Source organism: Eubalaena glacialis, chromosome 1 (assembly GCF_028564815.1).
Source record: "Eubalaena glacialis isolate mEubGla1 chromosome 1, mEubGla1.1.hap2.+ XY, whole genome shotgun sequence".
Lineage (NCBI taxonomy): Eukaryota > Metazoa > Chordata > Mammalia > Artiodactyla > Balaenidae > Eubalaena > Eubalaena glacialis.
In genome coordinates this window covers 165,322,393-165,347,070 of record NC_083716.1, presented here as the reverse complement: position 1 = coordinate 165,347,070, position 24,678 = coordinate 165,322,393, and the positions used below count along the sequence as shown (strand labels likewise).

General features: G+C 37.9%; 1 protein-coding gene across 4 annotated transcripts in view; it reads right to left on the bottom strand.

Annotated features, from left to right (window-relative positions):
* Positions 1 to 833: 833 nt before the first annotated feature.
* GPD2 (glycerol-3-phosphate dehydrogenase 2) overlaps positions 834 to 24,678 on the bottom strand; it is a 136,153-nt gene continuing 112,308 nt past the window's right edge. For all 4 annotated transcript variants that reach the window (XM_061200333.1, XM_061200351.1, XM_061200341.1 and 1 more), the window contains exons 10-17: positions 18,238 to 18,372; positions 17,485 to 17,660; positions 16,784 to 16,915; positions 15,681 to 15,839; positions 7,225 to 7,337; positions 7,060 to 7,138; positions 6,767 to 6,865; positions 834 to 3,587 (exon numbers count right to left, since the gene is read on the bottom strand). In XM_061200333.1, coding sequence (XP_061056316.1) covers positions 3,462 to 3,587; positions 6,767 to 6,865; positions 7,060 to 7,138; positions 7,225 to 7,337; positions 15,681 to 15,839; positions 16,784 to 16,915; positions 17,485 to 17,660; positions 18,238 to 18,372 — 1,019 coding nt within the window. In that variant the 3' untranslated portion in view covers positions 834 to 3,461. The remainder of the gene's footprint in view (positions 3,588 to 6,766; positions 6,866 to 7,059; positions 7,139 to 7,224; positions 7,338 to 15,680; positions 15,840 to 16,783; positions 16,916 to 17,484; positions 17,661 to 18,237; positions 18,373 to 24,678) is intronic.

Genomic DNA, 24,678 nt, shown 5'->3' with positions numbered 1-24,678 from the left:
ATGGTGATAAAACACCAAGACAGTTATAAAAATGACAACCCAGCCTCAAACATAGTATTTAAGAGTCCAATCTAGAACAATAACCCAACACAATACATAAAAAATGCCATATATGAAAACATGCAGTGTGTATATCGACTCCAGTACTGGGTTTATACTTGATATTCTTTAAAAGCACAGTAGGGCTCTTTTACTCCCTAAAAAGGATTGACATAATGCAAAACAGTGCAAGTTATTAGCATCATTGACTTCAATATTATTACATTCATATGCCAAAAATCTTTACAAATACATAAAAAAAGGAAATAAGATCAATGATCATTCTTACAGTATGTTTAGTAAAAGAATGAAATTTCTATTGTACAAAGGAGTAAGCTACATATATTTTGAAAAAGACAAAACAAAGCTAGAAACTAAAGCAAAATAGGGAGCATGCATTTAGTAGTAGAAATCCTAAAGTTACACTCAGTAGAAATTGATTGAAAGCAAGAATGTTGCAGCAGCATGCAGGATATGAGGCAGACAACCTTGGCTTAACAAATAATCCAGCGTTATCACTATTGTTATGACTGTGGGAAGGGCTACTGAAAGGAGCATCCAGCTCTCCACCAGAGATGGGGGTTCCTTCACCTGAATCCCCTCAAAGCCTCTTTAAATAAATCACTTGATAAAAGACAATCTCTACACACCTCACACCCACCCCAACAGAATCAGCTGATACCATGTTTATGCAAAAAAGAAAATAATTCTTTTGTGCTTGGAATAAATTTTGAATCACACTCACACCTCCCCCCACCCCCCCCCATTTCTTCTCTCCTTTTCTGAAATCAGGTAAAGAAGCTGTACAGGTTTAATTAAGAACTTACACAAAAATGCAGGGGTGCTTTATTCACAGTAAAGACTTGGAACCAGCTCGTTTCCAAGATGAGTCTCTGGGATTGGTGAAGGAGCGTATGTTTTAGAATTAGCAGATTTTAAGCAAAAGCAGATATGCTCAAAAGAAGAAAAGTGCGTTTTTCTTTGTCCTTAAAGGAACTTCACTCATAACAAAGCATGCAGAAACAAGGCCTCTTTTGAAATACAGCTCTGCCCAGGCCAGTCAGGTGATAAGCCTGGTCCCTACTGTAATGGATTCAGGGAGGATACAAGTCATCGCTGTCTTGATTTAACTAGAAAAGGAGACAGAGAAAGAGAGAGAGCACAAATGTACAATACTGTGGTACATCGTCTCTGATGTTTTAAAGGCCAGCTCTTCTATCTATGAAGGGTCACTGGGCTCTAAACAGTGAAGTTAGTGTCTTGATAGAAAAACACTGTTACAAAGCCACGTGCTTCTATTATTAAAAAAGAAAGAAAGACAGGAAGGAAGGGAGGGAGGGAGGGAGGAAGGAAGGAAGGAAGAAAGGAAGGAAGAAACCAGTGTAAAAAAAAAATTCACACCTTAAAAGAAAAAACTTCACAGTGATACCTGGGAGGTCACTTTCTCTGTTTTAGGTTTTCCTTTAGGAAGTGGCAAGTCTAAACTTCATTTAAAAGCAAAATGAGTTAAGGTGCTATCTTCACTGTTTATTTCAGAGGTAGAGGTAGGGGCTTAGGTGAGTGAACCTCCAGTGTGTATATTATGGCAGACAGGCTCATACCCCACGTGAATGAGGCATAAAGATATTCTACAATGTTGACATATATAGAAATAATAGCACAAAAGTGTTTATGTACCAGTCTGAAAAATTAAGGTCTCGAGTCTGCACAATGAAAACCTGACATTAAATAAAGGGTCACATTTCCTATGTCATACACAACGTGATCTTAAAAAAAAAAAAAAGTAGGTAGTTAACTTCACAAGAGGAAGCACAATGAATAAACATTCAGATGACTGGCTAAAATGCCACCAAACTATTGTAAAAGCATACCAAATTGGCCCTTTAAATTCAGTATATTACGTATTTACTAAATTCTGGGCAGATTGATTTTTTTTAACATTTTTATTGGAATAAAATTGCTTTACAATGGTGTGTTAGTTTCTGCTTTATAACGAAGTGAATCAGCTATACATATACATATATCCCCATATCTCCTCCCTCTTGCGTCTCCCTCCACCCTCCCTATCCCACCCCTCTAGGTGGTCACAAAGCACTGAGCTGATCTCCCTGTGCTATGCGGCTGCTTCCCACTAGCTATCTATTTCACATTTGGTAGTATATAGAGAGTGGTATGGGCAGATTGATTTTTTTGTCTTGTTTTGTCTTTCTGTGAGTGTGTATGTGTGTGATGGGGGAATGCGTGTGTGTGTGTTGAGCGTGGTTTTCTCTTTTTCTTTTTGGTTGATTGAGAACTTTTCTTTTGAGTACAGAAGGAGAAAGGCTTTAAGCAATTAAAATGACCTTGAACACTGCAATTTTGTGGCTCTTTATAAATAATTGTAACTAAAGTTAACTAAAGGCTATTTCTATCCTCTTTTACTATCCGTTTACAAATACTCCCCCAAATGATGCAATAACCTGAGCAAAATCGGTCATGTTTGACAGTATCACATGCTCCAAGATCTAGGGTTTGGGGATTGAAAATTGTGCTATAATATGTGGACATATAAACACAGGTTTTTAATCCTTAAATTTATTACTACTGTAAAGATTTGAGAAATTTAGTCCCATCCCAATGTATCCAACTTGCCACTTAAATGCTGGTTTTAAAGTAAGAAAAGCAAGGATCTTCCTGGCAACTGTAATAGTCAAAGAAAAACCAGCAGTGACTGGGGAAAAAAAATGAATTGCTGAGATGAAACTATCACTGTAACTCCCAGCAAATGTCAATGCTATCCTTATATCTTGTACCTGTGATTCTGGAAGCTTTCAGAGTTTCTCTGAGGTTTGCTCCTATAACCAGATCTAAACTTTTTCTTCCTTCTCCAGTTTTGCCAGTCACGCTCTAGATATAAAGTCTGGATGAGGAAGGCAGACAAGCTGGAGGAAGAAGGGGCTGAGGGGGTCTCCAGAAACACTATCGTTTTAATAGGTCCCACCCCACTCAATTTCTTTTAAGAACAAATACTATCAACAAGCTTAATGTCCAGAGCTTTGTGCAAATCATGAAATGTTTCCAGCTTCTTTTTTCAATTTCTGCCAAAATATTCTGCCTCTAAAACTGACTTAGAATAAATGAATAAACACACAAAAAGGGAGCATGTCCAGTCTAACAGGTCACAAAATAAATGCAAAACATTAAACCAGTGCGCATTGAAAATGAGAAAAAAAAAGATAAAATACACTTTTAAGAAGCTTGATTGAATGGCAAATACAAATTAAAGGGTATACATTGACATCCTAAAGCTTTGGAACGTTTCCCAGTGTTAAAACAAGGCAGCTATCCACATCCGCGATTTTAGATGGTGTAAGTCATCTCTGGTTTGTTACATGATGGTTTGTTGTTCCTGTGTTTGCTGGCTGTGGATTTACTGCTCAGACTCACAGTCCTCCACAGCTTCGGTCCACGGGGATGGGAACTCTTCTGTCGAGGTTCTCCTCTGCAGTTTTCATGAGTATAGCAAGCCGGCTTCCAGACACCCTTCCTTTTTGAACAGCACTCATCAGCTTAAAGAGAAAATAGGCAACAGATTCAGAAGGCCAGCCAGCTTCCTCCCTTCTCCATGGCATTTTAATGGCTACCTCTGCAGCAGGCAGGGGTAATTAAGTGCCCCCATCGAAAACCGCAGCAAGTACTACAGCTCACTTAAGAAGAGTACACTTGGGGCTTCCCTGGTGGCGCAGTGGTTGAGACTCTGCCTGCCAATGCAGGGGACACGGGTTCGAGCCCTGGTCTGGGAAGATCCCACATGCCGCGGAGCAACTAGGCCCGTGAGCCACAATTACTGAGCCTGCGCATCTGGAGCCTGTGCTCCGCAACAAGAGAGGTCGCGATAGAGAGAGGCCCGCGCACCGCGATGAAGAGTGGCCCCCACTTGCCGCAACTAGAGAAAGCCCTCACAGAAACGAAAACCCAACACAGCCAAAAATAAATAAATAAATTAAAAAAAAAAAAAAAGAGTACTGTTTTCAAACATTTCAAAAAGGGGGAAAGGGGCAGGTATTTTGCCATGGCTGCAAAAACTATACCTATCTAGCAAATCAGCCTGCCTTTAAATGCAAATCGAATGCATCACTTTTTGCCCCTTAATGTGCTCAGAGCATATTTTTTTTTGAGCAACTCAAATATTGAATCTTTAATTCCATTTTAAAATCTTAAAAGGGAATCTCAGGGATTGAACAAAGACAAACCGTGACCTATATTTAACTACTCTTTTTTTAGTGTTACTGTACTTGACAACTTCAAGTCCCCCAAATCCAAATTCCTTAAAGACTTTTTACAGTAATTTACATTTAAGTCCTTGAAAATGGACCCAGAGATCTACCTTAAGAATTAAAAGCACTCCACAGCCCAGATTTCAGCTAATTCATTTTTATCCAGTGGATAAAATCAGAATTAGTCTTGAAATTACATGCAGTCAGCGGGCAAACGCCTTTAATCTGGAAGGCACTGTGCAATTATGAGCATAGGGTTTTTTTTTTTCCTATTCAAGTTGATGTGGTTTTTACTATTTTCTTGATCTCACTTCCTCAATCTTTTTTATCTATTTGTTTTTTAAAGAACTGATTTAGTCATTCATCAGAAATATATATATCTGTAAATCCTCAAAATATTTTTAGGGTTATAGTTTTTAGCCTAAAGAAATACATTTCTTAAAAAAGACTCTGAATAAGGGTCAGAGGCATCTGCCAAGGGGCTGGATCAGAATTTCATGACCTTATTAAAAGCTGTTTCACAAGCTATTGCTTATTAGAGATGGACTTCTACATCCAGAAGTGTCATTAGAGCCCAAACCTAAAAATAAAGTCATGTAACCATACAGTATCTATAGAGATCCTTCCATGAGGATTATTTTTTAAAGTCTATATTCAAAATGGTGTTTAATGGGATAAACATGGGCTCTTAATCTTCAGAGAAGGAAAATATTTTATGAAAAATAAAATAAAACCCTGAAAACATACTTTGCATCTGATGAATGGTGTAACAAAGAATGCTGACATCTACAGATGGAACAATTGATTGTTTATCGTCTTGCCTCTGATTCCATAAAGACTTTCAAAGTTTATCAGCACTAACAAAACTGAGAGAGCTGGAGTTTTTTTTCTTTATCCAGAAACATTGTATGATGTACCAACCTTTAAAAACTCAAAGTCTTCTTCAAACATTACATATATCTTGAAACCATATTACGAGAAAAAAATAGTATTTGGGTGTGAATATATCTCATAAGAAATATTGTCAGCGTTTTTAAGTTGAAAATTACACTGTGTATTTGTACTTAGTAGAAGCATAAATAGTCTTTCATTTAGAATTGGACAAGAAATACTCAATTATTAAAAAGACTCTACAAGAAAGCCTGCAGATGGTTTAAATTATTTTCTACGTGTTTAACTCTATTGCACTCAAGAAAATTACTTAACACCCAAACCGCATAGCATATCCATAAAATTAGACTCATTGTTTCTAAGACCCCAGGTCCTTGAACCCTAAATGCTGTTGTTTATTTACAACGTATATGAAATGAAGCATTAACTATTTATCTGAAGAAAAGTTTTCTAAAATCCTGAGACAGACAAAAAAATTTTCTCACAGAAAAAAACAGACAAAAAATGTATGAAATGGTTTCTAATTCCCAAGCATACGTTTTAAACTCAATTTCAAATGTCCACTTAGTTAAACAGTAAGCTAAAGAACTAAACATTCTTTTTTGTAATGCTGGACACAACCTGTGAAAATTTTCTGCATTTAGATTCAACAATGCTCTTATCTGCAGCTCATCTCCAGAGAGACAATTACCATTTCCTTTGCCTTGATCTTGTTTGTTTAACTTGACACAGTGAAGAAAGGGCTGACATTGACCAAAATCCCCAGCATTAATTTATTTCATGTTCAGCATTCATCATTGCCATGGTGCAAGCAAGACCTGGCATTCATTTGAAATACCTGCCCAAGAAGCAGTACAGAAAAAACCTGGCTGCTTGGAAACCAATACATTCTTCATAAGAGCAGAGTCCTATGGACAGTCACAAATAATGTATGGGTTTGTTGAGTTTCTTTCTTTTAAGGAACTTTTAGGAATGATGTGTAGCATCCAGTATGAAGTTAAAGTAACAAAATTTACTTCCTTCCTGGTTATGATTAAACAACTGAGCCTTGAGTAAGTGGAAAATTAGAAATAGAAATGCTTGAATTACATGGTCTTGACCCCAGAATATAGGTTTCCTTTCTTTTGCTTTTCAGGTTCATTCTAATGTAAGAATATAATCATCTCATGTTGGGTTCTCAAGTGAATATGATTCTCAAATGAATACAACTCTGATTTCTTTAAACTTCCTCGATTAAAAATATACTTTCCACATTAGAAGTAAAGAAGGGTCCGGTGGTGCTATCCCACGGCATACTCTTTATAAAGCACACTTCTGATTTAGTCCTTTAAGCCATAATTAACTTAGATTTAATCTAAATTGCCCAGCGCAGCAGAACGTGTCTTATAAAAAGCAAAAGAACATGCACCACGTAAAGCCTTATCCTTAAGGGCAGACATATCAACCTTTGCTGGCTTCAAGCTTTCTTCTTTTTCAGAATGAGGTGACAACTGTGGGGACTTCAAAATCCATTGCTGAATATAAATTGATGACCAATAGATAAAAAGCAAATACACTTGTTTCCTTTCACCACGACTCACCTGCAAAAATTCATTGAGTTCAACCTGTCCGTTTTTATTCAAATCTACTTCATTCAGAATTTCATGTAGTGTATTTTCATCCATTTGGACACTGATACTCTAAGTAAAAGGAAAGCACAAAATAATGAAGTTTCATTAGAAATTATGCATATCACTTTATCAATGTTACCAGCCTTTCAAAAATTCAGAGAGAAATATTACTTATAGAAAGCACTAGATGAGAAAAAAATTATCTAGTATAATCTTTACATTCTTCTGCTATCAAAGATATTGAACCAAAAAAAAAATATTACCTCTAATACACGCTGAACATCAACAGTGGTAATAAAGCCTTTTTGGTCTGCATCAAACTTATGAAATCTCTTCTTGTACCTGGAACACAACATTGAATAATGGAAAAATATACTTAGATAAGTGAAGACAAAAAAAAGAGAGATACAGAAACTTATTAGAAGTACCTGTCAATGTCTGAAGGCAGTAGGCTAATTTCAGAGTGATCTGTTAACTGTTCTGATCGAGATTTATAGCCCATTTCATAATACAGAAACTTCTTGGCTGTTTCAAGTTCTTCCTAAAACACAGACACACACAAAGTTCAAAGATTTATGGAAAGAATTATTGATTTTTTTCTTCCTTTTTTTTTCCACTTGGTTTTCTAAAATGAAAGCTCATCCTCCTTTTTCTGGCCAGGTCAATTTTTTATTTCCTCCAGTTTTACTGAAGTATAATTTTATTCAATAAAATTCACCTATTTTGGGTATGCAGTTCGATGTATATCCCACCACAATCAAGATATAGAACATTTCCATCTCCCTAAAAAGCTTCCTTATTCCCCTTTGCAATTGATTTCTTCCCCTGACCTCTAGCCCCAGGCCACTGATCTGATTTTGTCACCAGAGTTTTGCTTTTTCTAGAATTTCATATGAAAGTGTTCATATAGTTTGTAGTCTTCTGTGTTTGACTACTTTCATATAGCATGACAATTCTGAGATTCATTCATGTTGTTGCATGTTTTAATATTTTGCTTCTTTTTACTGCTGAATATTCTTCCACAGTATTGACTAGCAAAATCTATGGGTGATGTGGTGACAAAAGAGCAATTAAAAGTGAAGAAGACATCCAGGACTTGAACAACGATTATAATGTGGCATGCGGTACCAAGACAGACATCATGGGGTTAACTAATTCTAAAATTTTGTCACTAGGATGCTGGTAGTTGGGTGGAAGTTACAGAGTCAGGAGAAGAAACAAGCTATTCTATTGAATAGTTACTCTTCCTGTTTTCAATGATCTCGGCCTCAACTGATACTACCTATTGCTGAGAACACTGTCTTTCTTAGATTTCATCACGCCAGTCTCCCAACTAAGAACTTCCAAAATGACTCTATTGTGCTGTATATTGTTCACAAATATCTCTTTCCTCTCATACACACACACACACACACACACACTTCTTCCCCCATAAGTATACTTCTCAACCCCATTGATGTGAGTCTGGACATGTGATTTACTTTGGCCAGTGGCACATGAATGGATATAATATACGCCACTTTTGAGCAAAAGCTTTAGACAAAATTGCACAGTTTTGCTTAGCCTCTCTTGCTCCTGTACCATAAGAAGGGCATGAATCAGAGAGATCTGAAGCCAATCTGAAATATGAAGAAGAGCCACAGCAGCTAACATGCAGCCTTCAGGTAATATGAGTGAAAAGTAAGTGCTTGCTATGGTAGACCAGTGAGCTTCTGAAATTGTTATACAGTATAACATACAAAATGCTTACGAACCCAAGTCTTAAATTTCTTAGACTTCCCCTCAAAGGATCTGACTAAATCAATTTGTAGACCCAGATTCTGGCCTGCAGAATAGTGCCAGTGCAAAATGAAGCAAGGAAAATAAAACAATGGCACATACTCTTGCAGGAAATGTGTTTACATTTCTTTGTTTATGTCAGTGACAAGTCCCTTCGCTCCTTTTTCTTTGGAAGATAAATTTTTTTCTGAGATTATTCCCTTCCTACTTTCCTTTCTTTTAGGAGACATATATATTTTAAAACACAAATATATATATATATATATAATATATATATTAGCTGAGAGAACTTTTTAGCATTTCTAACTTTTCATTTTGCTATGTAAGAACATTAGGAATTTTATTTTATTATATATGTTTATTATATTATATATTTATTTTATTATATATAACAGAAAATATTTATTTTATTACACACACACATATACATGATGTATAAGGTATACATAAAACTTGCCTTTGAAGTCACCAAGGGCATTCTTCACTGGCAGATTACTCTCTTCACACAGGAAAATCCAATAGTTATAAATAAAATTATTCTTCTATTGCACCAATTTTGCCCAGTCATTTTCTATAAAACTGGTTCAACGTTCATCTCCTTGGAAGTGGTACCTCTGATACTTCCCTCCAAGAACAAGCTCTTCCTCGAGTCATGTCCCTTTATCGCCTATGTAATTTATCCATACTCCATATCAAGCAAGGAATCATGGAATTTAAAGCTGAAAGGGCTTTTTTCCCTAGAAGTCACCCAAAGTACCTCCCTAACCCCACATTTCCTTTACAACGTTCCGAAAATAGAAGCATCAGGTCTCCATCTAAAGAAGAGCTCTAGGGCTTCCCTGGTGGCGCAGTGGTTGAGAATCTGCCTGCCAATGCGGGGGACACGGGTTCGAGCCCTGGTCTGGGAAGATCCCACATGCCGCGGAGCAACTGGGCCCGTGAGCCACAGCTACTGAGCCTGCGCGTCTGGAGCCTGTGCTCCGCAACAAGAGAGGCCGCGATAGTGAGAGGCCCGTGCACCGCGATGAAGAGTGGCCCCTGCTTGCCAAAACTAGAGAAAGCCCTCGCACAGAAACGGAGACCCAACACAGCCAAAAATAATAAATAAATAAATAAATAGAAATTAGAGCACTGAATGTAAGATGAGAAAAGTTTAAAAAAAAAAAAAAAAGAGCTCTAGCAATAGGGAGGTAACTCAATTCCACTGAAAGCAGCCCATAAAGGGAAGACTCCAACTGCTAAAAATATTTATGCTGATATTAAACCAATCTCTGCAATTCTTACAATTTGTTTGGGATTAGTGCAACTTTCTTACAGTAATTTTTGTTTGTTTTCAAGTTGGGAGGGGTTGTTTTCAATGAAATTCCATGGAAGGAAAGTGAGAGTTTATTTTTTTTTAATTTTATTGAAGTGTAGTTGATTTACAATGTTGTGTTAATTTCTTCTGTACAGCAAAGTGACTCTGTTATACATATATATATATATATATATATATATATATTTTTTTTTTTTGTAGAGTAGGATCCAAGCTTTATCTTCAAGATACAGTATGTACATATATAAATATGTGGAAATGCAATGTAAGGACATGCAAAATGGTGGGGTAATACACAGTTTGTAATTTCTTCTTTATCTTTTTTTTACTATTTGAATTTTATTTTATTTATTTTTTATACAGCAGGTTCTAATTAGTTATCTATTTTATACATATTAGTGTATTTATGTCAGTCCCAATCTCCCAATTCATCCCACCATCACCCCCTCCCCTTACAGTAATGTTTTATAAAGTCTAAGTTTTTTTTTCCTGTATCACACCACAACAAATATCTAAGGATAGAGCTTTCCTCTTTAAGAATTTTCTTTAAGTCTAGAACTACTCTCCTGCATGAGACATGATTTTAAATCCCATCACCATGCTGAATAATTTCTCCCAAACCACAACTAGTCTGTCATATAATATAATGATCAGAACACAACATAATACTCCAGCAGAGATCTGGCAAGTACCTAGAAAGAAGTAACTATCAGCTTCATCAATCTAGAGATATGATTTCTATTAGGCAGCCTAAGACTGTAATTGCATTTGGGGGCAGCCATGATCCACTGTTACCTGCTGTGCATTCACAGTTAACGAAAATCATATTTCTTTTTTGCATGTGCTACTGTTAAAGTCTTGTCAAATCTATCATGAATGGATGGAGTTGTTTTGCTACCTAATGCAAGGTTTGCCATTTATGTTTATTAAATTATACCTAATGTAATCTCACCCATTGCTTCAAGTTGTCACCAAACATTCACTGTCCCTCCAGTTCCTTACAGGTACACCAAAGATGCATGCCATCAATGTCGTAATCTAGGCACTTGAACCACAGTAGACTAGGTCAAGACCAGAGATAGAATCCTCATGACCTGCTATCAAAGACCTCTTCTGAGGACAGTGATCATTTGACTGGTTACAAATCCACCAATTTTAAAAGATATCACATGGGGCTTCATAAAATGCTTCATGGAATCCAAATACATTATGTCTATAACATTTCCTCGACCTAACAAACTTGTTGCTCTTTCTGAAAAGAAAATATGTCTGAAATGATTTCTTACTACCTTCCAGTGATCACTACTTCTTGCTAAATGCTGATAAAACAAACTTAAAATGCCATAACCTAGAAAACTGCCCAAGACCAATGTCAAGACCACTAAGTTATAGGTTACAAACTATATTTCCCCCCCTTCTCCCTTTTTGGAAGGCGGTACTACATTTGCCTACCTTCTGTCTTCTGGTGCTGTTCCTATTTGCCATATTGCCATAATATTTTAAAGCTCAACAGTAGTTAAATAAATCCCATCTGCAAATTCTCTGAGTACCCTGAAGTATAACATTTCTGGGTTGGCATACAAACTCATTTAGAGCAGCCTCCTATTTGAATGTCTATTTCCTCTTACCAATATTTATTTTGCTCTTCTCACAATGAAAATCATTCTCCTTGACAAAAAGGAAAAAAAGGAAAACAAATTGGTATTAAACTATGAGTTGAAAGGTTCTCTCCCTTCTCCAGCAGTCAAGGATTTGGTGCTAGTCACCTTGAGCAATGACCTAGGTTAGGCCTTACTTGCATTCTTTTCCATTTTTAACAGTTATTTTTGGTGTTTTTAGCATTTTTGCCAACACTCAGCCAATTCCTGACACTGTTCATACACATCCTTATTAGTCCTGGATACCCTTTCATTGTTGAGTACGTATCTTCCACCTGTTTGATATTTGGTGCTTATTAGCTTGCTTTGTCTGTAGCCACTCCATTTCTTCACTTGCTTCCCCTTTATTCTCCTTGCTGGAATCAATTTTGAAATAATTTCTTTTTGTGAGACACCCTCAATCTACTCGAGTGGTCTTCTCTTTAAAGTCTCTCAATGAAATGCATGTTTTGTCTGAAGGTTATAAAGTCTACCTTACCAAATAATACGGCAGCATTTCCCAAAATACATCCTAAAACAATACTAGTTTCCCTTTCTACCAGCTCTTCCAACAAGTGAGAGTTGGGTCTGTCTCCAAATAAATTGCCTTTTGGAAACTGACAATGCACTTAAGCATTTTAAAGGCACCAAATTATCTGCATTAAAGAAAATGGCTTCATTTGTTTAACTCAGAATTTCCCAAACTCTTTTGACCATGTAGTCATCTTTTCACTGATGTTATATATTGATACGTATTTATAATTATGTATTAATTTATATAATTGTGTAAAACACAACTTGACAATGACACATTCTCTAAATGTCTTCACCAACTCCTCTGTCAGTCCCCAAGTCCCCTAGACAACGCCTTCCTCCCTAACTATTTCTTCCAAGTTGGCTGCATTTGGTCTTGCGTAACAGTTCTCTAAATCTTTCTATAAATTTTGGAAAATATACACACATTTCTGAGGTATATATGTGTTGTAACCACTCAATTAAATCTGAAGATCCCTGAAACTATGAGCTATTTATTATTCCCCTAAAATATTTGGTATAATGCTCAGTATACAAGTCACTCATTAAGTATTGACTGGTAAAAACAACCACAATTCATCTACAGAGAGTTATTTATCACCTTGTTCCTCTTTCACTTTTGCAGGTTAAGTAATCCCAATGCTTTTAACCTTTTCTCAGAAGTCCAGCTTTCTAACCTTTAATTCTTTTTTCCCTCTCCTTTGTTCTCTCTAGACTGTCCACAGTTCTCATTAATACTCCTATGTCTCAGATACTGAGTAATAACTTTAGGTCTTTTATTACTGTTATTTTGTTTGTTAAGGGGGATGGGAGAATATTTCTGAGTACCTAAATCTGCTCATAAAATCTAAACTGAAGTTAAATCTAGTTTCCTCGGGAGGGCTGAACACAAGCAGTTTACAGAATTTTCTTCCTCCTTCTTACCTCCTACAGCCTGAATTCCTGGCACAAAGTACCTTCCTGCATCTTCAGATCATTTCAACCATAATTTTTACAGGAACACATTATCGCCAGTCCTTCTATATGGTGAAAATGATTGGCAGTAGCACAGGAGTAAGTTTCATTCTTGTGTTGCCTCAGTATATAGCTTTATTTATTTATTTATTTCATTTTTTTTTGAATTTTATTTTATTTATACAGCAGGTTCTTATTAGTTACCTATTTTACACATATTAGTGTATGTATGTCAATCCCAGTCTCCCAATTCATCCCACCACCACCACTCCCCAGTTTATAGCTTTAATTGGCCAAACCAAAACTCAAAACAGGAAGAGCTATAAACCAGTCCGGCCAATGCAGAGGCGACAGGGTGGGGTGGGAAAAGGGTATGCTCTGGGATCAGAACAGCTGGTTTCAATCCCAGTTCCACAACCTACTAGTTGTATGAACTCTCATGGGGACTTTCTCCCTAAGCCTGTTTCCTCAACTATAAAATGAGGGTAAAGGTTATGCCTGACAGCGTTGTGATAGGATTAAGGAACTCTTTTCAAACAGTGATTTCTACCATCAGTACACTACATACATGGCATTAAAATTACTGGAGGAGAAAATGTTAAATGTAGGGCCATGGTTTCACCCCTGAAGACTCTGACAGTCAAGCCTTAAAATCTGCCTTTTTCCCTACCATTCCCAGGTGACAAATATGTAACCATCTTCAGGAATCTCCACCACATTGAAAACGCTGTAAGCACAAGACCTATGCCCGGTCCTTCCTTACACCTTCAGCATGTGACATACACGCTCAATAATGTTCATTCACTCATTCAATACACATTATTTAGGGCCTTTTATATGCCAGGCACTGAGGGTACAGAAACAAAACAGATCACATCCCTTCCTTTGGGAAGCTTACTTCCGGGAGGTGAGGCTGACAGTAAATAAACTAAACGCATGGTATGTCAAATGAGAATTGATGCTAAAGAGAAAAATAAAGGAAGGAGTAGAAGATGCCATTTGGATTGGGGGCTACTCTTTTATTCAGTCCAGTGAAGAGAGACCTCCCTGGAGTGGAGACCAGGAGGAAGTGAGGGAGTAGGCCATGAGGACATCTAGGGAAGAGCATTCCAGGGAGAGGGATCAGTAGGGCTTGAATAAAGAAAAGCAACTCAACCTGTGGGTTGGAGAGAGTGAATAAATGGGAAGAAAAATGAGGGGGATCAGAAAGGTGGTGGCCAGATTACAGAGGGCTCCTGTTATAATAATCCATGTAAGAGATGCTGATAGCCTGAATCAGGGTGACAGCAGTTAAGAAAGGGTTGAACTCAAGCCATTATTTGAAGACAAGTATGATAAGGTTTGCTGATGGGCTTAGATCAAGTATGAAAATAAGATTTAGGCCCAAGCAACCAAAGAGTGGAATAGGTATTTACAACATGGAGAGGTCAGTAATAGCAGTAGTTTGAGGAAGGCAGGAGGAGATCTGAGAGAGATGGTGCTGTGGACTGAATTGTATCCCCCTAAATTCATATGTTGACAGCCTAACCTCCAATGTGATGGGATTCGGAGGTGGGGCTTTGGGGAGGTAACTAGCTTTCGATAAACCTCTTTGGGATTAGCACCCTCAGCAAGAGCTCTCTCTCTCTCTCTGTCTCCCCGAGAAGGCATCTGTTTCAAAGCCAGGAGGAAGGCTCTCACCAGAACCCAGCCATCTCACCCTGGCACTCTGATCTCAGATTTCCAGCCTCCAGAACTGTGAGAAATAAATGTCTGTTATTTAAGCCACCCAGCCTGTGGTATCCTGTTACAGCAGCTTGAGTAGACTAAGACAGGTGGTGTTCAGGAAGGAGGGAGGAATCAACTGTGTCAAGGCCACTAACTGGTTGAGTAAAAGGATGACGAGAGCTGACGAGCACGTTGAGCAACATGAAGGCGCCTGGGGAGTGTGACCAGAGCCACTACAGCAAAGTGGCCACGAAAGAGCCTACATGGAATGGGTTCAAGAAAGACTTGGCGGGGGGGGGGCGGGGGGGGCAGGAACTAAACCAATGAACACAGAGTATTTTCTGAATAAATACATGAAAATGCCTCTGCGCATCACAATAGTTTGGTTTAATTAAAAATCATGACGGTCTTCTGTTTATTACAAGAAGCCCAGGGCTGTATATGTGGGCATCTGAGTATCGCTGGCTTTCTTTTTTTAATTTGGATATAAATATAAAATTTCAAATGACACAAATCAATAAGCATTTGGAGGTCAGGCCATAAAACCACAATTTCCTACCAAAGGCAACCTTGCAGGAGTGTGAATTTCACTGTAGAATACATTCTAAGAATGTTTTCAATGAAAACCAGAAAAGGTTCTACCCACAATTGTTATTATATTACTTTTTCAGGAATTACGACCACAAATTTGAAAACATTTTTCTATAAGGGATTTTCCAAAAACAACCAGGAAGAATATTTGGTTATAAGGATATTTGTTACAAGAATTTGTTAAAATAAGATATTTGTTACAAGAATATCTTTCCAGTTTCCTTAGGCCTAGCAATATTAAACACACACACACAGAAACTGGCAGGCAATCTAAAGTCACCATCAAAAACTATGCTAGCCTCTACTAACAGATTAAGGCATTGCATGTTTATAATGGAAACTGGTTTTAAAGACTTCTATACAATACCTTTTTTTTAGAATCACCCCAGCTCAGTTCTCTGCCCATCAGTTCAACAATCCTGGGTAGGGCCTCCTCTGCTGCCTGGACATTTAGAAAGGCCAGGCGAGTACGACGTGAAATCATATCCACTGCAGTGCAGGCATACTCCTTAATCCCATATTTCACCTGAGTTTGGATTAAAGTAAAATTATTAATTTAGGCCTTTTTTAAAAAGGGGGAATAAAGCTTCACTTAAAATTCATGCTTAGGAAAAGTGACCTTTTTCTTTACATACTCTGGTTCTTTAGCAGGCATGAAACATAGTGACATCATACAAGTTCCCCATCTGCCTGCCAAAGGAGATTTGGAAATTGGGACAATTTGGATAAGAGTTAATGCCTCCTCCTTGAATAGAACCTGGTGCAAACAAGTAAATTGCATCACTTTTCATTTACCATCCACAGTAATCACCTCGTTGTTCATACATGACATGGATGTTAATTTACATAGCTGAGTAGGCAGGGGATATGGGGATATACGTATGCATATAGCTGATTCACTTTGTTATACAGCAGAAACTAACACAACACTGTAAAGCAATTATAGTCCAATAAAGATGTTAAAAAAAAAAAAAGTTATGGTCTCATCTCTTTTGGCTATCCAAAGTTTTCTGTCTGAGAGTAATCAGATGACAGAAGTCTTGCCTTCAATCAACAACAAAATGCTTACTGGACACCCATGTTTTTAAAGTGTAGTGAATTATAGATGAATATAAAGTGTCAAGTCAAGATACGGCATCAGGCAGTGCATGAGTGGTACAAACGTGAGGAGCTACAAGTTCTCAAAAGGGGCAAACAACTGTGACTCAGTAAGATTTGCGATAGCTCCATGGAGGAGAGAGAAATCCATATTTTCTATTATTACTGTTACCACTATCAATATCACTTCAGAGTTGAAATTAAAATTTTGTAAATGAAAGGAACTGTGCTGGGCAGACATTTTACTCCAGGTTTTAGCTGGTGTATGCGCATTAAAACTTAGCTATATATTATATCTAAAGAGGATGAAAAGTGAACAGATGAAAGGTATCCCCTGGCAGACAGGAAATTCCCATATGGCCATTCACGTACCTCTGCTTCAATGTACGGAAATTCTGACACAAGTCGCACCCCAACAATGGGCCACCGCTTTCCCGTCACACTTGCCATTTTGGCCACCTCAAAAGCCTTGTCACCATAGGTGGCAGCAAGATGCTGGGCCACCTAAGGAAAGAAAACTGCATCAGGCAGGTCCTCTGAATATCAATAGCTTCTAGGTACAAAGCAAAACAATGTACATGCTTATCTTGTCAGTTTTTTTTTTTTTTTTTTTTTACAGCCTGTAACTAAAAATCCTAGGAGAGTATTAGATTTTGATTTCGTGGGAGGAAAATACTTTGGCTCCGAATGCTTAGGCCAGCACTAACGCTACTACACATGTATTACTGTATCAGTGACTGATGAAGCTTCGGCTTCATTCTGCTCCAGATACCACATCTGAAGAACAGCCTTCCTTATGCTCGAGATAGAAAGAATTTGGGAGGTCCTGTCTGCTAGGAACAAGCCAAACAAACTCCAGATTCTAAAACAGAAACCAAAACATGCATTGCTTTTTAGGTGACTAAAGCACCTAAAAAGTGCTTTTTCCCATTAGTTCACTCCCACAGTACAGAGACAGAAACAAACCCAGCAACAGGAAACTCGAAATCATGGAGGCCATATGGTTGCCGATTCTGTTACTGGCAACAGTGAGATTAGGTCAAGAGTAAGATGATGTGGCAATGCATGCCCACCTCACTTTCAAGTCCATAATCCTGGACAAGCCTGATGTAGAGTGTAGGGCTCCAATCTTTGCCCCCTTGAAGGAAAAGCCCAACTGTTTTACTTGGTCCTGCTTTCAAATTGTGGGTCTTGACTGCAGCATTTATGGTATCTTCTGCCATAGATCGATAGGTTGTCCACTTTCCACCTACAAATACATTGATAAATAATTCGTTAGGTTACCACCCCTTGTTTTTCTTATAATTAACCATTTATCAACATATTAATAACAAAATCCACCTGTTGTTTATAACAAATGTGGCGAAGCAATGCATAAGATTTTACTCAGAATCATAAAAAAAAAAAAAAGTCCCTGTTCATTAGCATTAAAAGGGATTCTGGGGCTTCCCTGGTGGCACAGTGGTTGAGAGTCTGCCTGCCAATGCAGGGGACACGGGTTCGAGCCCTGGTCTGGGAAGATCCCACATGCGGCGGAGCAACTGGGCCCGTGAGCCACAATTACTGAGCCTGCGCGTCTGGAGCCTGTGCTCCGCAACACGAGAGGCCGCGATAGTGAGAGGCCCGCGCACCGCGATGAAGAGTGGCCCCCACTTGCCGCAACTGGAGAAAGCCCTCGCACAGAAACGAAGACCCAACACAGCCAAAAATAAATAAATAAAATAAAGAATTATTAAAAAAAAAAAAAGGGGGATTCTGGTATGAGAATTTAACTTAAGCTGCTTTAGATATAAAGCACACACAAACAACAAGGTAATATGCCATACCTGCTATAGTGATTAGGCCGCTCTCACTGATATCCACGACGTGATTTCGGGAGATGGACTGTGTATCTGCAGACTTGGGATCGGTAACAAGGGGGCGAATACCGCTCCACGCTGCCAGGACATCCCCTCTTCTTACTGGGAAGGATCAATGCCAAGGGTTAAGAGGATTACTCAAAGACGTCTCAACAAAACTAAAATGATTAGAAAGCAGGAAAGAGTTCAGTAAAAGGAACACATGAATATGTACTTTTAAAGGGAGGGAATATCGTTAAATATAAGAAGTAAATGAGTGGGTAAGTTACAAGAAAAACTCAAAGAATTGTTTTGTTACAAAGATAACCTGGACGAAAAAAGTAAAGAACTCAGGCTTCCCTGGTGGCGCAGTGGTTAAGAATCCGCCTGCCAATGCAGGAGACACGGGTTCGAGCCCTGGTCTGGGAAGATCCCACATGCCGCGGAGCAACTAAGCCTGCGCGCCACAACTACTGAACCAGTGCTCCTGGAGCCCGTGCTCCGCAACAGGAGAAGTCACCGCAATGAGAGGCCTGCGCACCGCAATGAAGAGTAGCCCCTGCTCGCCGCAACTAGAGAAAGCCCGCACAGCAACGAAGACCCAACACAGCCAAAAATAAAATAAATAAATTAAAAAAAAAAAAAGTAAAGAATTAGAAAATCACTGACATGGGTCCCAAAGAGGAAACAAAAGAAACAAATGTTAGCAACCCTAAGCTGGGATGATCTGCAGTAGTTACACAGAACAACAACAAAGCAGAAACAAAATAAAAACAAACCAAAAGACATGACTTGTTACATTTCCCCCTAGAGTATATCTTGCTATCTCTTCTCAGGGAAGACAAAGATACTTACTAGGAGCAGAGGACAGTCAGGATTTCAGATCCCACTCACCCCTTGGTCCTGTGTTCTTGTACAGTGAACCTCCTATATATTTAGACACAGCAGACTCTGAAAAGTACTTAAATATATATCTAGCGAAATCTTGTGTAAAGAGTCACAAAGACTCTTTGATGTGACTGGTATATTGGACTAGTCAAAGAAAAAGAAAAGAAAAAAAAAAAGCACCTAAAAAGTACAGGGGAAAGATCCTAAAAACAAGTAATACTGCATGACAATCTCTCCATCTTGATCTCAAATGAAAAAAATATTTCTGGTAAAGATAACTTCAACTAAGGTAATCTGACATATTTTAGCTTAGCTCCTTAAGGGCCACTCTCTAAACATGACTATAATCCGAAAGAAGAGATACCCATACACCTCTATGGGGGTGTTTAATCAAACCCATATCCCAACACTGAATCTGAAACAAAGGGAGAGTAAACCTCATAAACTGGTGAGGAAAGCCTAAGGCTTGCAGTCTTGTTAGCTGGTAACTCAATGTAGGGATTCCATCCCTAGATCTGCCCCTTTGAAGGGTGCATCTTCTTCAGTATGTTTAATTCTGATGGCCTCCATGGAACGGGGGTTAATTCTTGCTCCACACAATTCCACAAAAGTCTTGTAAAACCTCAACATAAATCATGCAATATTTTAATCTTTACAAAAAGCTTAACTAGGAAATTACCACTATTTTCCATTAGAGTTCAAATTGCCCTCAGAGTCAAAAATAAAACTTAGTCAACCACTTAGAACGTCATTGTGGTCACTGCAAAGTCTGCAGAGTGTGTCTCTGAAATTCCTTAGGTAGCCACGCTGATCAGGAATTTGGCTGCAGTTCTTACAGCCTTCTGACTGGTCTTAAAATTATTCTGTGGAAAACTAGACTTTCTAAATTTAAAGCACATGCAAATAATCTTTGTGGCAAATGCTTTACCTTTTCTGGTATAACAGGCAGAAAAATACGTCTATGAAACTGTATTGTCTGAAACGAAAAGACCAAACTAAAACACTTGAGTTTTTCATTCATGGAGGAAGATTAAATAAAACATTATGTACACTGATACCATTTTTAATCCTTACTTTTGAAATTGATACTCAAAAAAAGAAAAGACAACACTAACAGGAAGAGTTCATAACATGTCAGGAACCTTAATTTATTTTGCTTGATATCTTAGCATTCAGCTTTTTAGCCTGAGAATTATATCAGATGAATGTTGGGATTATATTTATTGAAAAAGATTCATTTAGGGATAATCAAATTTTAAATCATATTTCAAGTATGAATCAGGCTTTATAGCCTGCAGCATTTTTATGTTATTAGACTAAAGTGTGGTTAGATCAGGTGATCTATCATCTATCAGTTTTCTCCCAACCTTGAGATTTAATGATTTTTATGGATTATTCAAAATGCCATTTGCTGCTGAAGAATAAAAGCACTTTTTACCTCTCTACCACCCAAATTAAGTAATGACCAGTCAGGGCTATGGGTATAACCTAGGCCCACAGGGCACAGCATAGCTAAACACATGAAACATGAATTCTAACCTCTTGTAGAAAAGACAGCAACAAACTAAACTAACAGGTTTCTCTCTTTATTACTTATTCACACACAGTGGAAACCCTGTGCGCTGTTAAACAAACTCTAATTAAAATTCTCTTTAGAAAGAGATTCAAAAGCAGTGGACAGATAGCATAGAGAACCTTCCAAAATTGCCAGGAACTGCTGCAGCCATATTGTAACCATGGGGGAAACAACCATAGCATGAAGCCTACCTGGGGTGGGGGGTGGAGTGAAGAGAAATAAGGGCCCTTCGCTAAAGACATTGCTCAATCACTAAATTAATCACCTCTTGAGGCTTCTTGTATCTGGAGATCTTCTTTTACATGATAATACATTATTTATTTTATAATAACAAAAAACAAAAAATACAAATTCAATGACTCTAATAAATTGAGTATTTGCTTCTCTAAATGTCTTTGTAAATACCTCTAGCTTCTGTAGAGCAGCACTGTTCCATAGACTTTTCTGCAGTGATGGAAATGTTCTGTATCCAAACTGTCTGATTCACTAGCCACTAGCTGCATGAGGCTATTAAGCACTTGAAATGTGGTCCATGCAACTGAGAAACTGAATTTCAAATTTTATTTCATTTTAACTAAATTTAAATAGCCACATGATATGCACATGTACAGGCTATAATATTGCATAAGGCAGTTCTAGAGTAAAACCACCAAGTGGTAGATCTCAGACTTGTCCTGGTTGATCATCAAGCTGGGTATTTCCCCCATGGCCACCATGCCCATGTCTCCAATGGAGCATCCTTTCAGTGAAATTTGACTGTGAGAATATAATCTGCTGTAATAGTATGAGACACCCCACCTCAAAATACTTTACTGTCATAACATGTTCCATATTTACCATTTCAAAGTATCCTCCTCTCCTACTAATCTCATCAATTCAAAGAAATGAAAATATTTTTACTAAATTAGGTACTCCTACCCTCAAGTTCTTACCCAGAAATCGGTTCTATCATTTAGGTTGTAGCCAAGAGTAGACAGTGAACATCACCTGCTTTAACTCTCCATGGTATAACACGTGAAGAAAATAACTCAACTCAAGGATTTTATGCTTCAGAGCTCAAAGATTCATCTTGATTTTCCTGGTCCTCATACCGTCAGGACAACTAAACAAGATGGCATTACTGTTGCATCTTCCTCACCATGTTGAAAGTCTTCGGCAATGTCAATTCTAGTATTTCTCAGTACCTCAAATACTGTATCTAGTAGGAGTCATGTATCGTGATCAATAAATATGAAATGGCATATTAAAACATTCTCTGAACTTTTTATATCAAACAAGAGCTGACATTACAAAATCAAAAGCAATAATATTTTGGCCTCTGAGTCAACATGCTAGACTTTAGGTTTCTAATGACTATATATTTAAACAATTGGATATCCTCTTTTAAAACAACTGAACACTTTAATAAAACAAGATGACAGGAAACAACACTACTATTAAAGTTGAGAAAAATTCTCATTAAACACCACTTATGAGAGTGGCTCACCCAGTTGATTTTTTTTTTTTTTAACATCTGTATTGGAGTATAATTGCTTTACAATGGTGTGTTAGTTTCTGCTTTATAACAAAGTGAATCAGCTATACATATACATATATCCCCATATCTCCTCCCTCTTGCGTCTCCCTCCCACCCTCCCTATCCCACCCCTCTAGGTGGTCACAAAGCACTGAGCTGATCTCCCTGTGCTATGCAGCTGCTTCCCACTAGCTATCTATGTTACATTTGGTAGTATATATAAGTCCATGCCACCTTGATTTTTAAGTGCCAACTGCCCAGATGTTAGAAAACCCATGAGTACTCCAGAATGTATAAAAGTACTTGTCGATATTTTCAGAAGGATAGTAAGGAAATAAAATAATCCTTCTACCATCATGTTTAAGAATTATTTTTATTACAACCCTGATAAATAACTCATTCAGGTTTTAGTGTATAAAATATATAAAGAATAAAATATAAATAGTAAAGTTGAATAGACATTTTTCACAGCTGGTTGAAAAGCCTAAGTGCTATGTAATTGTTTCCAATTATAATTAATATTTTTATTCTTAAAAACTTGGCAAGACAAGTGTTGGTTTTAAAAGTTAATAGAGAGCTTCCCTGGTGGTGCAGTGGTTGAGAATCTGCCTGCTAATGCAGGGGACACGGGTTCGAGCCCTGGTCTGGGAAGATCCCACATGCCGCAGAGCAACTGGGCCCGTGAGCCACAACTACTGAGCCTGCGCGTCTGGAGCCTGTGCTCCGCAACAAGAGAGGCCGTGACAGTGAGAGGCCCGCGCACCGCGATGAAGAGTGGCCCCCGCTTGCTGCAACTAGAGAAAGCCCTCGCATAGAAACGAAGACCCAACACAGCCATAAATAAATTAAAAAAAAAAAAAAAAAAAAAGTTAATAGAAAATGGAGACCACAGGAAGTAACAATTAAGAGCTAAATGTGCGCTTTTGCTTTACATCAGTTATTTAGCCATACATTTTGGGGTGCTCTTTCTCATGTTTGCCACTTTCAAAAAATCAATGAAAAGCATGTGAAAATATCTAAGTGAACACAGGGGAAACAGTGTCAGAAATCAATGCCTTCTCCACCAGCATGTTTAACCTGCAGAAATGAAGTGTTAATCACAGAAATAAGATACCATACTACATTTATAAACTAATGAAACTAGAAAAAGCAAAGCGCGTGACACTATAATTAAACAGCTGGAAGACATCCAAGCCTGTGTAAGTTGATAACCCTGGTACAATCTCTGGCAGTGAAAAGGCAGGTCTGCAGTGAGTTGATATGGCCAGCTCCGTTGTTAATTGAATAACAGGCAATCTATAAACACTACTAATTGCATATGTGAAAACCTGTGTACAACTAGAGAAGCTGCTTAGAGAAGCACTCCAGAAAAACTACATGGATAAAGCACTCTGCAAATCTTCTGCCTTCCTCAATCCCTTTAAGTCACAGCTTAGTTTCGCCACTGCGTCCTTCTGATTAACCTCTACACAGCGGACTTAATGATACATTTTTCAAAAGATCATTTTTCTTCCTAACCCAGTACACACTGCACAACTATCAATTACCCGTTTCAGAAAAGAACAAACAAGTAATCTAGAAAATTCAGCCTGTGAATGGAAAGCTTTCTAAATCGTAAAAGAAGACATGGTCTTATTCCCAACAGGCAAAATGCTTTTCAGAATTGTTCCGATGCATTTTGCAGAAGTGTGGCAGCTGCTGCGAGCAGCATGGAGTGTTAAGATTTGACACTTTTTTTTTTCTCAAGGATATAGCCATTTGGGGAGGCTCAGAAACTGTTGTCAGAATTTTACTTATTCATCCACTTAATAAATCCTTTTAAAATGATTAGTTCAACCCTGGTGAATACAAACCATTTCAAAAGTATTTCCTCTAGGATCTACACAAATTTTTTATTTTTTAAATCTGTAGAGAAGACTGCTTGGCCCAAGGGATTGGTTATGAGAAATGAAACCTCCTCTACTTTAACATTCAAATCCAAATAAGGCCAGTCGAGAGCAAAGGTCACTATCATTTTGAAGGTGTCTGGCAGCTTCCATGAAATGAACTGAGAGGCTTAATCCACTCCCTAGTGGATATAATATCACATCATGCGACAAACCCAGGACTACCCATTGGAATACTGCATAATATTTAGAAGCACAAGTATTAGAGCTAGACTGACGTGCATTCAATATCATGGCTCCAACATGAATGAGCTATGGGAAGGAAACAAAGTCACTGGGCCTCAGTTTCTTCATCTATAAAATGGGAATTGCAAAGTAAAACTAACAAGGTTGTTACGAGGAATCAGAGATAATGTAAGCGATATGCTTAGCAGAGTGTGTAGCATAAAAAGTGCTCAATAACAGTAGAGTTTTAAAAAATAAAGCATGCATAACCCACTGCAGACAAATGGAAAGATTAAAATATGTGTAGCAACAGCATGTAGTCAAAAAAACTGAATGGT